At 35.0% G+C, this 16499-nt stretch overlaps 1 protein-coding gene across 5 annotated transcripts in view; it reads right to left on the bottom strand.

Moving 5' to 3' along the window:
- The window catches only part of KLHL13 (kelch like family member 13), a 111586-nt gene that overhangs the window by 47562 nt on the left and 47525 nt on the right, over positions 1–16499 (bottom strand). The window contains exon 1 of one of the 5 annotated variants that reach the window (XM_008066604.2): positions 15994–16480. The exons of 3 other annotated variants lie outside the window; for them this stretch is intronic. In XM_008066604.2, the coding sequence (XP_008064795.1) occupies positions 15994–16073 (80 nt within the window). In that variant the 5' untranslated portion in view covers positions 16074–16480. Of the gene's footprint in view, positions 1–15401; positions 16481–16499 lie in introns of those variants that run through there. One more of the 5 variants, XM_008066597.1, reaches the window with a different exon arrangement.

Here is a 16499-nt window from a genome sequence, read left to right as displayed (position 1 = left end):
GACTCTAATTTAAATATCAATTTTCATATTAAGATTATTTTCCCAGCTGGGCATGGTGGTTCATGCCTGTAATCCCAGCACTTTGGAAGGCCAAGGCAAGTGAATTGCCTGAGCTCAGGAGTTTGAGATCAGTCTGGGCAACTTGGTGAGACCTTGTCTGTATGATAAATCAAAAAATTACCCAGGCATGGTGGTATGCACCTGTAGTCCCAGCTACTTGGGAGGCTGAGACAGAAGGATCACCTAAGACCAGCAGGTCGAGGCTGCAGTACCATGATCATGCCACTGCACTCCAGCTTGGCCTTAAGCTCTCAGGTTGTTAGGAGATGCCAAAAGGTTTTACTGTCACTTATAACCCACTTACCTATCTATAAATTCAATTCTCATACTCCAAGAGTATTAACGCAGTCTTGAATCCTAGATTTTTTCCTCTCCTAAAACACCATCAGGATCCACTATTTTACTACACCCCAAGAAAAATGTTTTAACTAGGTTTGCTACAATACTCAGTTTCACATCACAAAACAATTTCATGATCTAGCCACAGACAACTCTGCCAATGCGAATAACAAAAATTGCTCTACCAAACACTTGTGTAAGTGTCCACGGTGCAGTAGCTCCAAGGAAGGAGCCATTTGGGCAAAGTGTGTACCATAAATGTATTTGATTACCTACATTATTTTAAAATTCTTAATAAAATTTGAAATGTTTTCCTGGAAGGCAGACTGGTGATAAGGGGGTGAAAATTATAAATCATTGGGGAATTTGTCTCTTTGGGAGTAAGGTGTTTCTTTTTAGGAACTCCATGGTAGAACTGACATGGAGAGACCATATCATTATGATAAAATGACACAGGCATCAAGCATTAAAATTTCCCAGTCATTTAACTGGAAATTATTAAATAGAAGATAACTGGAGAATTTGTAGATTGTGTGTAAATGTGTTTTGCGGAAACAATTCATGAATTATAAAGTAGTAATAAAGTATTACCTTAATCTGTTTGAAATAAATAGAAGCATTTCTTTCCTTCCTTCCATACAGCTAGTTGGAAAATGCTATTCTAAATGCTACTACCTTCCCTCACTCTAGTCCCGTGAACTACTTGTTAAAGCAATAGTCATTTTTAAATCTTCAAAATCCAGTCATTTCATAGGTCAAAGATACTCTGAATGGAAATGAATTTGACTACACATTTCTTAACAAGCATTTCTGGAAGCTTGGTCAGTCAAAAGAAATTCCAGGAATCTCCAATATATCCTGATGTCATACATTCAAAAGAGTCAAAGAATTTAAAAAAAGGAGAGTCATAGACAAAATATTTTGAATTCTAAAAGACAATTGCTATCACCAAAATATTTTGATCATCTTTGAGCTCTGTTTCTACCCCATCTCTCATATCCAGTGAACTGTTAAGTACTACTGAATCTCTCTCTAGAGTTCGTTTATCCTCCAGCCCCTCTCCAGTCTCACTGCCTCTACCATAGTTTTTGTCTCTATTACCTCCTACCTGGACTTGGTTATAATTATAAATTTATTTTATTTATTGATTCTTTTTTAGCTAGTATCTCACTCCGTCACCCAGGCTAAAGTGCAGTGATACCATCATCTATCATAGCTCACTGTAACTTCATACTCCTGAGCTCAAGTATTCCTCCCTCCTCAGCCTTCTGAGTTGCAGGAACTGCAGGTGTATGCCACCATGCCTGACTATCAAAATGTTTTTGTAAAGACAGTGTCTTACTATGTTGTCCAGGCTGCTGTTAAATTCCTGGTCTCAAGCGATCCTCCCACCTCAGCCTCCCGAAGTGCTGGGTTATAGGTGTGAGCCACTGCACCCAGTCTATATATTTTATATACATTATGGTATAGTTTTTATACATATTGTGGTTGTATTTATAGCTCTGAAAATCACTCCCTTGCTCAAAGGTATTCAATGACCCATTGCTTGCTGAATAAAACCAAAATCTTACACTCTTGAAGTCAAGGGTTCTTGGCCTAGCCCTCCTTTACTAATTGCACACTCCAGCAAATTATTCACAATAAATACATATTTAATGATCATAGAATGAAGAAAAATCCCAATTCATTTACAAACTATCAATTGCTTTGCTTTATAATATATTGCTTTACCTATTCACAGCTATGCCTTTTTGTCTACTGTTAACCAAGTAATGTGTAAAAGTCATTTTAAACATTTTTAATAGAAGGAAATTTCATTTAAATCTGATATCTGCTAAATCCTTGCAATTAAGTAGAAGTTTTTCTAAGTATAAAAACTTCAGGCCAGGTTCTGTGGTTCATGCCTATAATTTCAGCACTTTGGGAGGCAGAAGCAAGAGGACTGCTTTAGTCCAGAGGTTTGAGACCAGCCTGGGCAGTTGGTGAGACCATGTCTCTACTACAAATCAAAAAAATTAGCCAGGCATGGTGGTGCACACCTGTGGTTCCAGCTACTTAGAAGGTTGAAGCAGAAGGACTGCCTGAGACCAGCAGGTCAAGGCTGCAGTGGCTGTAGGCGTGCCACTGCACTCTAGCCTGGGTGATAGAGTGAGACTCTGATTTCAAAAACAGAAAAAAAAAACTTCAGAACGTAAGTAAATGATTTTGTGAGTACAAATTTTAAATGTATTTCTCCTAAACCCTAGTCAACCTTCCTTTTCTCCTAGTCAGCCATTCTTTTTATCAAACTATGCAAACAAAACACACAAAACATTTAAGTGCAAGCACATTAGCTTCAAAACATAAATTTGCCTCAAGTAGTTTTTCCCATTATGATAAAGGGCATGGAAAAATAAGTCAAATAACTCAACTTTAAGAGTAGTTGTCATCTTAGAACAGACAATAATCTTATATTCTTTACCAAATTACAATTTGATGAACCATTACTAAAATATTTTGGTCACTGGTAAACTGATTCTAGTAAAAGTACTTTCATCCTGTGCCAGCATCATGGTATTTATCAGCAACAATGAACAGACTCTGAATTTTGGATTCGTTGTTTTCGTAGGAAAAATCGTCTTAAGTTAATCTCTAACAAGACTGTGATATATGGTAGTCCTCCCTTATATGTTCCAAGAACCCCCATGGATGCTTAAAACTGTGGATAGATATCTGACAAAGACCTAACATCAAGGATCTACAAGGAACTCAAATGCGCCAAAAAGAAAAAAGCAAACAGACCCATTACAAAGTGGGCAAAAGATATGAATAGATACTTCTCAAAAGAAGACATACGAGCAGCCAACAGATACATGAAAAAAATGCTCAGCCTCACTAGTCATTAAAGAAATGCAAATTAAAACCACACAGAGATACCATCTAACTCCAGTCAGGATGCCCATCATCAAAAACTCAAAATACAACAGATGCTGGAGAGGATGTGGGGAAAGGGAACACTTCTACATTGTTGGTGGGAGTGTAAACTAGTACAATCTCTGTGGAAAACAGTATGGCGATTCCTAAAAGATCTAAAAATCAACCTTCTACACGACCCAGCAATTCCCCTACCAGGAATATAACCGGAGGAACTCAAATCACTCTATGAAAAAGATAGCTGCACACTCATGTTTATTGCAGCATTATTCACAATAGCAAAAACATAGAACCAACCGTGCTGTCCATCAAACGAGGACTAGGTAAAAAAAAAAAAAAAGTGGTGCATATACATGGTGGAATATTATGCAACCATAAAGGACACAATTTTGAAGTTCTCAATAACTTGGATAGACTTAGAGTCTATAATACTGAGTGATTGATCACAGAAACAAAAAACTGAGTACCACGAGTTCTCACTCATAAGCGGACCTTGAACAATTATCATAATACTATAAGAAAGGAATTGGCAGTGGTGGGAAACTGCCAGTGGGCGGGGGGGGCGGTGGATTTGGCAGTAGTGGAAAACTACTAGGGGAAGGGGGGACACACCTCATCAACCAGGGTACCTGCATAATGAAACATTTGTATACCTAAACCTGAATTGTATCCCACATCTTCAAAATAAAATTTTTTAAAATAAAAAATTTAAAAATTAAAAAAAAAACTATGACTAGTACTGAACCCTATATATACTATGTTTTTTTCTATACATTCATTCCTATGGTAAAGTTTAATTTATGAATTAGGCACAATAAGAGACTCACAACAATAACTAATAATAATGAGAACAATTATAACAATATATACTGTAACAAAAGTTATGTGAATGCAATCTTTCTCTGTGTCTCTTGATACTGTATTGTACTGTACTCACCTATTTTCAGATTGCAGTTGACCATGGGTACCTGAAACCTAAGAAAGTGAAACCATGGATAAGAGGGTACTACCATATTAGAGTACTGCATATATCAAATGGAGAAATTCAATACTCTCAGATGAAATGACTTACACAAAGCTACAGACCTAAAAACTACTTTTTCTAAATTTATTCAGACATTCAACATTTACCGAACATCTGCTATGTGCCAGACACTGCACTAGGTGATGGGAAAACAAAGAGCAGTCATAGTCAAAGAAACATTTACTTTCCAAATGATTAAATTATATAAAAATTATATTAAATGTTCTTCATTATCTCCTAAAATGTCATGTTGAATAATCTATATAAACCACAGTAACAAAACAATTGCAAACTTTGTTCACTAGTCCATAAGCGTATCAGTTCATATTTAGCATATAAATACCAAATAAAAAAATAAATAATATCAACTTTCCTTTCTGTTATGTAAAGATTACTGTTCCAGATCAGGCTACCTGCAAGCCTGGATCAGAAATAAATATTAAACAATATCTACTATCTGACATTAAACAATATCTACTATTCAAAAGCATAACCCAACATACAGAAATAATAAATGCTTGAAGTGATAAATACCCCAATTTCCTTAATTTAATCACTGCGCATTGTATGCCTGTAACAACATATCACATGTACTCACTACTATATGCAACGAATTTTTGCTCATAATTAAAATTACATATATATGAAGACAGAGAAAGCGATGGTAATTTTAATTATATGAAATCCAAAACATACAGTGATACAATGGTGCATCATATCATTTGTAAAAAGACACTCTAGGCTAAGTGTGGTGGTTCATGTCTGTAATCCCAGTGCTTTGGGAGGCTGAGGTGGGAGGATTACTTGAAGCCAGAAGTTCAAGACCAGCCTGGGCAATAGAGTGAGACCTCCATCTCTATCAAAAAAAAATAATAATAATTAGTCAGTTGTGATGTTGGCACCTGCCTATAGTAGCAGCTACTCAGGAGGCTAAGGTGGGATGATCGCTTGAGCCCAGGAATTTGAGGCTGCAGTGAGATGTGATTGCACCACTCCACTCCAGCCTGGGTGACAGAGCACAACACTATCTTAAAAGAAGACATTCTAATTGCATCTATCTATATATTTCAGTAACATTTTAATGAAAAATATGCTAATGGACAAGGTCTCCCATCTACTAAAGATCAAAATTTTGGTTCTAGTCCCACAAACTTCTGTTTAACTGTGAATTATTCAGAAATTATTGCACACACACACCTTCTGTAAGAAAGTTCTCATAACGAATGAAAAAAATCACTTCAATTTAGTGATGCTACGAGATTATTGAATAATATATTCACAATGTAGACCATTCATATACTTTTCAAAATTCTTTGTCAAATATTTTGTAGGCCCATCCAAACTAAAGCCAGATCAAACTAACAATTAATTAAGAACATGTTTCACGATCAGACAAGAGAAAAGCCCTGATGTAATCACATCTAATGAAGTTTAGTTATGGTTTTGCAGTAAGCTGGTCTTTAACATCAATTTGTAATGCGGTTGATAAAATGGGATTTAAAAAGGAAAAAGACTGGGTTAAATCATCAAATACAAATGTACACGGATGGAGGAAAAGTGATCAGTCATTAATAACACATTCTTTTTCAAGGTAAGTGTCATGACCAAAAGAGTGATTTCTAAGGTTCCTTCTGGTTTATGGATTCAAAGAATCCTGAAGAAGATAAACCATGCTCTTTTTAAGATGTCAAGGTCTTATCTCATTGATCAGTGAAAAATCTCTATCTTTTTGAAACCAGAAAAACAGAATGTAAAAATAGAAGATATCACAGGGAAACTTGTAAATAGTAAGCAAATATTATTTAGTACTTTTAGAAACACCTGCAGTGAGAGACCTGAATGTGGGAAACAAGAAGAGAAAGTGATTCCAGGCAGAGGGATGGCATAAGCACCAGTTTCACCCAGTCACCCACATACACTCTACTGAGATTGCCACTCCAATTCATCATTCTCATAATGTTTGATTCTCAAAGTTTTAGTGCTCTAAAATACAATATTTTCAATATAAAATTTTTAACTTTAAAATACTATCAAGTCCCTGTACCTGCCATAATGAGTAGCAAACAGTATCTAAAGAGTTAGTAACTGAATGAGATCAGAACTTTCAAGCACTCTCCTCTAAGTTTAGAAATGTCATTTTTCAGGCCATCATAACTTGCTGGAGAATCAAATTTAGTGCCCAATAACTGAGTAACATGGACAGTCCTCACCTGCTATTTAACTGCTCCTATTTCACTCAATAAATGTTAATTAACAGCACAAACTTCACAAATTAAGATCAAGGGCATAAGTAAGGCAACAACCACATAATCAGATGCCACTGCTAGATAATTCCATAACAAGTTTTGAAGTTTTTTTTAAACATTCTCAATAACCTGAGTTTTTTAACTTTCCAGAGACATGAGGGCATTCTGGTTGTTAACTATTATTTTCTGGTAGCCTTTATGTTTTAATTGATTTCGAATAGTCCTTTGAATCAACTGAAAATATTTTGAGAAGGTGGAAAGAAAGGCAGAATCTTTTGAAATTTTTTCTTCAACTCTTCAATGCAATGAAATGCAATCAACATCAACAAACTAGTGTTATGCTCACGCTTTAGTACTCTTTAAACAGCTCTGATAATGGAGTCATTTTGAACACTTCTGCTTGTTATATCAAACTTTATTGAGAAAACAAATTCCATGATTTTATTTAAAAGGTGACACTACTGCTTATTAGCTTTTAATAAGAGGCTTAGACCATATAAATCATCTCAAAACAGTCTGCATTTTAAAAACGCAAAAAAATAAATATTTTAAATGACTAGCATCTTAGAGCTTATTTATATTTGCATTTTATGTGATTGTATATACTTGCAAAGTTGATGTATTTAATATAGTTGTGCCTAATAGATAAAATGTGAAGCACAATAAAAGTTCTAATGATAAAAACTTGTTTTCATGATACTTTCAACACAACCCTTGATTATAATGCTGTTACTAGATCTACTTTTTAATACGATTTCTAGGAAAGTATTGTTGCAATGGTTGAGAACTGCCTAAGTGATGTTTAAACTATTAAAATGTTCAAGAACAGGCCGGGCTCAGTGGTTCAGCCTGTAATCCCAGCACTTTGGGAGGCCAAGGTGAGTGGATTGCCTGAGCCCATGGGTTCAAGATCCGCCCAGGCAACTTGGTGAGACCACATCTCTACAATAAATCAAAAAATTAGCCGGGCACGGTAGCATGCGCCTATAGTTCCAGCTACTTGGAAGGCTGAGGTGGAAGGATCGCCGGAACCCAGCAGGTCGAGGCTGCGGTGGCCGGGAGCCTGCCACTGCACTCCAGTCTGGGCGACAGAGTGAGACTATAACTCAAAAAAAAATTTTTTTTTCAAGAACAAAGCTATTTGCCCAGAGATTAATAGCTATAGCTTAGCTACAAGAATGTAAAATTTGTAGAATTACCTGAGTCAATTAGTTTCAAGCCTAACATAGTTGTGTTCAACTAGAGTGTCATAGACAGAATAAAAGCCTCCTAAAGTTGTCCATATCCTAATCCCAGGAAGTTATGGATATGCTGTTCCACGGCAAATGGGGACTTTGCAAATGTGATTAAGGTTAAGAACCTTGATATGGGGAGATTGTTTTGTTTTACTCAGGTGGTTCAATCTAATTACGGGAGTACTTGAAAGTGGAAGAGGAAGGTAGAAGAGTGGGTCAGAGGGCAATGGGAAAAGGATTCAACCTGCTGTTGGTGGCTTTGAAGACAAAGGAAAGGAGCTAAAAGCCCAGGAATCCAGGCAGCCTCTAGAAGCCGAGATTGTACCTTAGCTTACAGCCAACAGTATGATGAGGACCTCAGTCATACAGTAACAGAAAACTGATTTTTGTCAATGATGGGAATGCACAGAAAACAGATTCTTCCCTAGATCCTCAAACCCGCTGAAACCTTGATTTTAGTTTAGTGAGACCAGTACTAAACTTCTGACCTAAAAAATTGTAAGATGATAAGTTTGTGACATTTTAGGCCATTAGTTTGCTGTAATTTCCTATAGCAGTAACAGAAAGTTAATACATGGAGGTTTTCAGGTTTTTTATTTGTATTGAGTGCTCACACACAACTAAGCTATGGGACAATAATGTCCACAAAGTACAAAAAACCCCAACTGGGGTACAACTCTTGGAAAGTGCTAAAAAGAACACACTGACTGCAGCACTGTCCATGGGAGCTAATTACCATGGGAAGAAATGTGGGTGACCAATGAAGGTAGACTAGTGCTAAAAGAAACTACGAAAACTCCAGGAGGCAATAAAGTTATTCCTAATATCATATCAGCAAGTATAATAATTGCCTCAATATTTTCCTACAACTTCACTACCTGACAGAAGCAAGTAAAGTTCTCTAACCTCTTCCTGTACCACCGCCCAGTCCAAAAAGCTTTTCCCATCTATCATACTTCGTTTTTATCCTAAGCCTAGTGAGATATTACCTAATTAATAGATGGCATAAAAGTAGCAAAAGTCTATAAAAATGAAAAGGCACTGGAGAAGCTATGAGCTTTGAAATCAGGGGGATCTGAGTTTGAATTCTGGTTCAATCTCTTACTTGATGTGTAACATTAAGCAAGTTAATTAACCTCTTTAAAACTCTGTGTCCTTATTTGTAAGATAGAGAGAATACATACACTTACACAGTTTTTTGAAAGGCACCATGCAAAGTAGCACATGTATAGTAGCAGAAAATAAATTGTATTATATTCAACTATGCTAAACCACGACATTTTAAAAATTGGGAATAAACTTGTCTCATATCAAGTTTACAGTATCTGACATATATGCTAGATTAAAATTTTAAGCTCCTGCAGTTCTAAAGGTTGTTTTTAATTCCATTTTTCTCTTATTGAAGATAAGTTATTTCATTTCTCTAATGAACCATACTTTAAGAAGTACTCTTCAACAATATGGGTATGTTATTTTCTTAGCATACCATAAATGTGAAAAAATTGGGTAAAAACAACAAATACCCTTATCATAGTAAGTAATGCCAGTATAAATATTTCAGTATAATTGAAAATACAATATAATTTTATTTTCAATTAAGATTTTATCTAATAGTCTGGGATCAAATTATTGCTAATCGGAAGCTAATATGCATACCCTTGTGGGCTATAAAGCACCTAAACAATGAGTTATTCCCTGTTTAACTTAAAGGGTGGTATTCCATTCTTCTTGTTTAAAAGGACACTATCGAATTTAAACACAAATCGCTTCAATTTCCATCCTATACAATATGCACTTTAAAATCTGTTACCTATCTCTGATTCATATCTCCTCATTTAATCCAGACACATTTTTCTTCCATTTTCATTGCTCTTAAATCATACTGAAAGTATGGTAAACAAGAATATTACTTAACCTGTTTGTCTAGGTTCAGAATTTTCACAGCAGTAAGATAAATTAATCAATTTGATTGTTATGAATAAAAATAGTATGGGAGATAAAGAACAATCATTTTGAACAACTGCAAGGACTATACTTCTAATACTCAGCAGTTATGCCTGGCACATAATAGACAGTTGAGTAACTGCCGAATGTTATACAGTTAATATGCAAAATGGTTGAAAAAGAACTGAGCACTTTCAAAAATGGATTACTCAGTAACTTCTTTATGTATTTTCCAAGAATTTCATGTTTATACAACCTCTATCTCACAATCTTAAGGAAATAAAGCAACACACCATGGCTGCCATTTCAATTTAAAATATTATCTACACTGCCTATAATTCTTAAGTTTAGCCAAGTAATAAAGTTATTAACACAAATACTTGCCTGTCTCTTAGTTCTTTCTCATTCCTACCTCTCCCTCAAGTTTGGCCCTACTTAGGTCTCAACTAAGTGTTCTAAATTTCAAGTAGAATGTGTGAAATTATTAGTAACTCCTGACTCCCCATGATGGTATGGAGATTGAAATTCTGCCTCCCTTCCCGCTGAAGATAGTAGTGAATCTTTTTCTTGGGGGGAGGGTTATTTAGAAGCAACATTCAATCAAGTACAAAAAAATTAATCTAGATAAATTATTGACAAACAGGTTTGAAATATCTGAAAGTGACAGAAACACTAGCTCTCTGTCTTGTGTCTTGTGTGCAATATTTTTCAGTTACATTAAATGGTTTCAAGAGGTCTTTTAAAAACATACATAATAGGGTTTAAGATAAAATTTTAACCTCACTTGTACATGCTAGACTTTTTCAGACTAAGAAATCTGTAGTAACTAACAGAATAAATGCTGACATGAGGAGGAAGCAGTTCAGTGACAAACTTCTGAAAAGGAAGTTTGCAAACTTTAAATTCATTAGGGGCCAGTGTGATTCCTACAATTAAGAGGTAATATAATCCCATGTTTCTTCTTTTAAACAAGCAACATCTGTTTAAAAGAAGAAAAGTATCTTCTAGTTGGTCCCCATACAGAGCAACACATTCGGATGTTGTGTCTCATATAAAGATTAACATGGAAAAACCATCCAGGTGAGGGCAACCAGGAATGTGAAGGATCTAGAAACCATGTCACATGAAAGATTTCCAAGCTTGTATGTAATAGAGAAAATACATGTTTTTCTATATAGCTCCATAAGGTCACACTGGGATCAAAGGGATAAAAGACACAAAGAATTGATTTAGCAGTGAAAGGCTGTTCATCAATGAAGGGTGCTGCCTTGGTGAGGTAGTAAGCTCTTTGTCATTGACAGTGTTCAAGGAGGACATGGAGTGCCACCTTCCAGAATTGTCACAGAAGCGATTCCTACATTAAAGGGGATTAAGACTCTCTAAATGACCTCTAAGTTCACTTTTATCTCTATGATTTTCCATTAACAAATGATAGGCTAGTCCTTCCACAAGCTCAAACACAGATTCCCAAAGAAAATGCCACAAAAGTTGCAGACCAACACAAAATTGCTGCTAGGAGTTATTTGTGTTATTTCTCCACATAGTTTGTTAGAATGTGCATATGTAGTAAAAACAATTAAGCAGACACAAACAACCAAAAGTTTATGCATATGATAAATGTGAAAGCAACTAACTAAACATTCTTTTCTATTTGAGATTATCAATTTAAGAAGCATTTTGCTAGTTAAGAAATATTTCTCAAACCATAAACTTTTGTTTTCTTCACTAAGTTAGAAAAAAGACAATCCTAGGGTATAGAAAACATGTCAATTTAGAAAATGCATATATTTTATTATGTCTATCCTTTGAATCACCCACAAACAAGGACCATTTATGCAGTACGTGCATTCTTTTCTCAGGAATTCCAGTTACTGAGCTTTATTGAATGAACGATAGAAAGCAACTGCTATAAAATGCTGTGCTATTGGCATTTACTATAAAATATATTTTACATATGAAACAAAACAGTGATAAACAGGAAACTAGCTGAATGTAAGTGCAGGAGCTAAAGGAGAACAAGTCTACTTTGCCATCACTCATTGTCTTTTAGCTTGAGAAAGGAAAAATTCGAAAGAAAACATCTCGTTGTGTCTGTCTTGCTAGAATTCACTGTTACCCTCCACTAATCAATTCTTACCTAATCGTCCTCCTCCTTCTTGTCATACTATTATTGTCAAAACTTTCTGCTTGGGGAAAAAAAGATAAAAGGGTCACTAGAGCTAATTCTGTTCTATTTCAGTGTGTCCTTAGCATCTAACAAGGCATTAACCCTATAACATTAGCCTGAAGGAACCAGTTGCTGTTTTAAGACAATGAATATCTAAATACCAGAAAATCACTTAGGTGTGATTGCCCTTTCAGCTTTATTAATATAGGCAAAATGACAGGGTAATTTATATGGTTTGCACCTGTGAGGAGCAGAGTCGTTACTAATGCAGTTCACAATGACCAGAAGATCCTCCCTTAGGCTAAGTGTGAACTTCCACCTACTGTTGAACAGAGTGCAAAGCAAACACATGTCACTGAGCACTTGATTTCTATCAAGACAATCCCTTCAGAAATCCACATGGATGACAGACTACCCTGCAAGTGCTCAATGTGAAGTTGAAGGAAGACTGTATCTATCCGAAGTATTTGGTCATCAATCCATCCAGAGCCTAAAGTATTATTTTCCTAATTGTTCATATTTAAGATATTCCACTTTTTTCTGTATCACATTATAGCACAATTTTTAAAATGCATTTTGCTGTATAAGATGCTACTTTCCTTAATATTGCCATAAATACTATAGTATTTATCATCAAGAAGTCTTAAAAATGTTGGGAAGTTTCAACTGTCACTCAAGTTCTAAACAAGGAGAAAGAAAATAAACTTAGACTTTAAACCCACATGGAAAAAAATAAAATAGCCTTTCTTTTCAATGTTTGCAGTAAGTAAAATGTTCTTTATTGTAGCTTTCGCTAGCATAGCAGCACTGCCCTATCTGCAGCATCAATGGAAGAGCTACAACGAAGCAGCACCTACCCTGGGTTTAGAAAGAGACCGAAAGAGCCTTTAGCTTTTTTCCATACTTGCTAAATTACTACAATGCATTTTTTTCTATAACCAAGAATATTTACATTGAGACTTCAGTCTTTGGAAAAGTACCCAGGTCTTCAGTGAAAACCATGTAATGTGTATTTGACAAAGCACAGTAAATAAAGATAAAACATCACAAGCCAATATTGATGCTACACAAGCATACGTACAAAAAGATCTTATATCAATTGCGAAGGATTCTATGTTCTAAATATTACTTTAAATGCTTACGTGATATTTTACAGATAAATTTCTAATATATCACAATTAATTAAGAAGTCAGAATTTAACTATTCCATTTCAATGCAGAGTTCAGACCCCAAAGAAACACATAACAAATTAAACTATGTTTACCAGCCAAACAATTGTGAGAATAAATATAAAGTTATTTGACCCATAATCTAACCTAGTCTTTATAATTTTTGAGAGTAAAATCATGCTACACTTTGTATCATTTTGTGTATAGATGTGTTGTGGAATATAAAGAACTACTGATGAGAAAAACATGTTAAACATGATGTTTCTATGTCTGGTCAAGTGAGGCAATGAACTGTGATCTAAAACAGTCAAAAACTAAACTATTTAAAAACCTGATTTAAATTCCCCAAGCTAGTTTTCCTACTTTTAACATATTTTCTCTCTGTGTATATTTACTTAATATTTAAGTATTAAAATGTTTATAAAGAAAAGCAAGTTAAAGTCAATTTAATAACGTATAGTGTCACAATGTATAACCTACCACTAGTTCCTCAAATGTATTTTTTCATACTGTCTATGTGTACTGCCAACAACCAACAGTCAACATGCAAAGTCTGTGATATTTTGTAGGTTCTATCTTCTAAATCAATTCACTCATATTATCAGGTCAAAGAGGTAAGTATTTAAAAGGAAGAAAGTGATTCATTAAAAATATTGTATTCAGTTGTCTCTGAGCTTGTGGCTAGTGTGTATTAATAAAATATGGGCATTAATTTAACCATCTCTAAAAATTGACAAATCAGCTGCAATAGGTGTTGCAATTTGGATCTTTAGGAGAGTAAAATGCAGTGAGAGTAATAGAAATACTAATAAGCATTATTAATTGTAACCTACTGATCTTAGTGGGGGGGGTTGTTTTGCTTTTACAATAAAATTGCTTTTGGGAAATTTTTGGTCATTTCTCACCAGCTAAGATTCATAAAGTCAGCAAGCACATTCTATTTTCTCAAATTATTTGAAAGAGCTCCATTAACTTGTCACCTCCATTAACTTGTCACCTCCATTAATTTGCACTTTTGACAAACAGCTTTTGAAAAACAAATATAGCTGACTTTTTTTACAAATATAATCTAATTTTTTTACTTCCTAAGAAAAATAGTTTAACACCCAAAAAGACAAAATAACCTAGAGTATAAGAAGAAAAGAACATAAAAATAATTTGAAAATAAAAGAATGACAGGATTTAACTCTGAAATATCCTCATTTTTCAGCACTTTCCAGGGAATCTCTTCTTTTGGACTGAACATAATCACACTTCCTCAGCAGCTGAAAGCCTTTCAAAGAACCTGATAGATATCACTGTGCATCTGAACCTCACATAAAACAAAAACTAAGTTGAAAAATGGCAACTCACCAGTGTTCTAAACACAAAATAAACCTAAAGCAGAAGGGATTTTCCACATCTTTCCTACTGAAAAATATTTTAAAGAGAACACTCACAGTTAAGGTGTTCTTCTTACTCAAAAGCTATTCTTGTACTAATATCTTTTTTTTAAAGGTCCAATTTTCTTCCATCAGAAAAAATCATGAACACACAAAAGAACTTTTTATTATATCTCTTGGATTTTGTTTTTAAAGCAACACTGCGAGTTTTTTAAAAAAGATTTTCAAAAATTCTGGAAAGACTTCCCAATGCATTTCAGTATATATTTACTTAAAATACATTTCTAAAAAAAGACATTTGTAGAATATTCTTTCAGCCTCCTATATATCAATAACAGCTTATAGAGGTATAATTTGCACAGATTCAAACTTACACTTCAGAACTTGAACAATAAAACTAAGAAACATGTAACAACAAACATTAATATTCATACACAACTAAGGTATAAAGGTCTTGATTAAAATGCTCATTTTAGGATCAATGTTAATGCTGAATGTTTCAAATTCATCAAAAATAGTGTATTAGGCATATCCATATTTAACACACAACCATCAATCATAAGAATTTATGCCACTAAACAAAAGAAGTCATCTTAAGTATTTTAGATACAGAAATTTTTTTAAAAAATTTAACCCATGTTTACAATTAAAGTTGATCCTTATGCAATTCCTTAACTATACCCTTGCACTTTTATGTTAGCAATTGTATTATCACTAAATACTTTAAATGAACAAAAACATAAACTCTAGAAAAACAAAACAATGATAAAAATTTGGGCATGCCAACATCTTTAAATAAGTTTGAGGTTTTTATTCTTGTAGGTTTTTGGATGTTCCTGTTTAGGGGATTCCCCCCCATTTTGCAACAAGGTAGATTCATGAATGAAATCCCACTTTAACATCCTATTTTCTCTCACTTACATGTATGCTGGAGAAAGTGGAGTTGACCTGGATGTTTTAAGCACAGGAACTGGGAATTTCCAGATAGCAGGAGAGCTCGTTTTCCATTTCAATGGCATGTTGTCACCACGGTACTACAATAACAGTAAACAGCGTTTCCATAACAGACTACCAACTAGGACTTCCATTCCACACTGTACTGACACAGCAGTGGCTGCCGCGGAGAACAAGCAAAAGATTTTGCCAGTGCCCCTAAACCGATGCTTCCAATCTGTAAAATAGGGCTGCAAGGTACCTCCTTTAAATCCTCCTGTCCCCTAAAGCAATATGATGATTCTATCGTTCCAACTCCACAATAGTGCCACCTCGTTAGAAAAGCGTTGACTGCAGTATAGTTTTTTTTAAGACTGCACTGTGCATACCATACAATGCAGCTTTATTTAATAAAAGCGGCTAGGGTTCTTTTTTTTTTTTAAGCTTGCAATACCGTTGTTCTACCTTAACAGGGATACTGCAGCACTGTACTATATTCTGCACCTATTAACCTGATTTCTGACCAATAGTAGCAAGAAAAAAAAATAGATGGGTTTCATATGAAAATGAAACAACATACCTACTCAGAATACACTTGTCATCCTCTGAACATTCTTCTTTTGAGCTGCAACAATACAAATGGGATATAAACCTCAGCATAGCCTTAGGCCACAGCTAACAGAGATCAGTGACTAAATTCAGCAGCCTGCTTTCCTCCTGTGCAAGCTCTGGTCACACAATACAAGAATGCCATTATGGGGAAAGCCCATTTAAAAAATGCCAGTCCCTCTGTTTTCCAGTTACGAGAAGGCAAAATGTAAGAACAAATATAAACTGCTGCAGAACTCTACAATGCTCTTCTAGTAGCTTCTGATTCAAGTTGCTCTCTTTTCCCTATTCTTATTTCCAAGGCAGGATGAGCAAAATCTCATACATTCAAAACATGCTGTGGTAACACGAATATCACTCTGTCTTCTGCAGCAGAGAAGTACAGAGTAGCATGCTCTTAATAGCAGTCCTCAGAGGGACGCTATCAACAATCTAATTCAATGCTGCCCTCCCCTTCTTCTCTCTCCCTTTCCCCTC

The sequence above is a fragment of the Carlito syrichta genome, unplaced genomic scaffold, assembly GCF_000164805.1.
Source record: "Carlito syrichta isolate Samal-C Ts95f unplaced genomic scaffold, Tarsius_syrichta-2.0.1 Scaffold106073, whole genome shotgun sequence".
NCBI classification, from domain to species: Eukaryota; Metazoa; Chordata; class Mammalia; order Primates; family Tarsiidae; genus Carlito; species Carlito syrichta.
The sequence above is the reverse complement of the archived record's forward strand: the minus strand, read 5'-3'. Positions and strand labels throughout refer to the sequence as shown.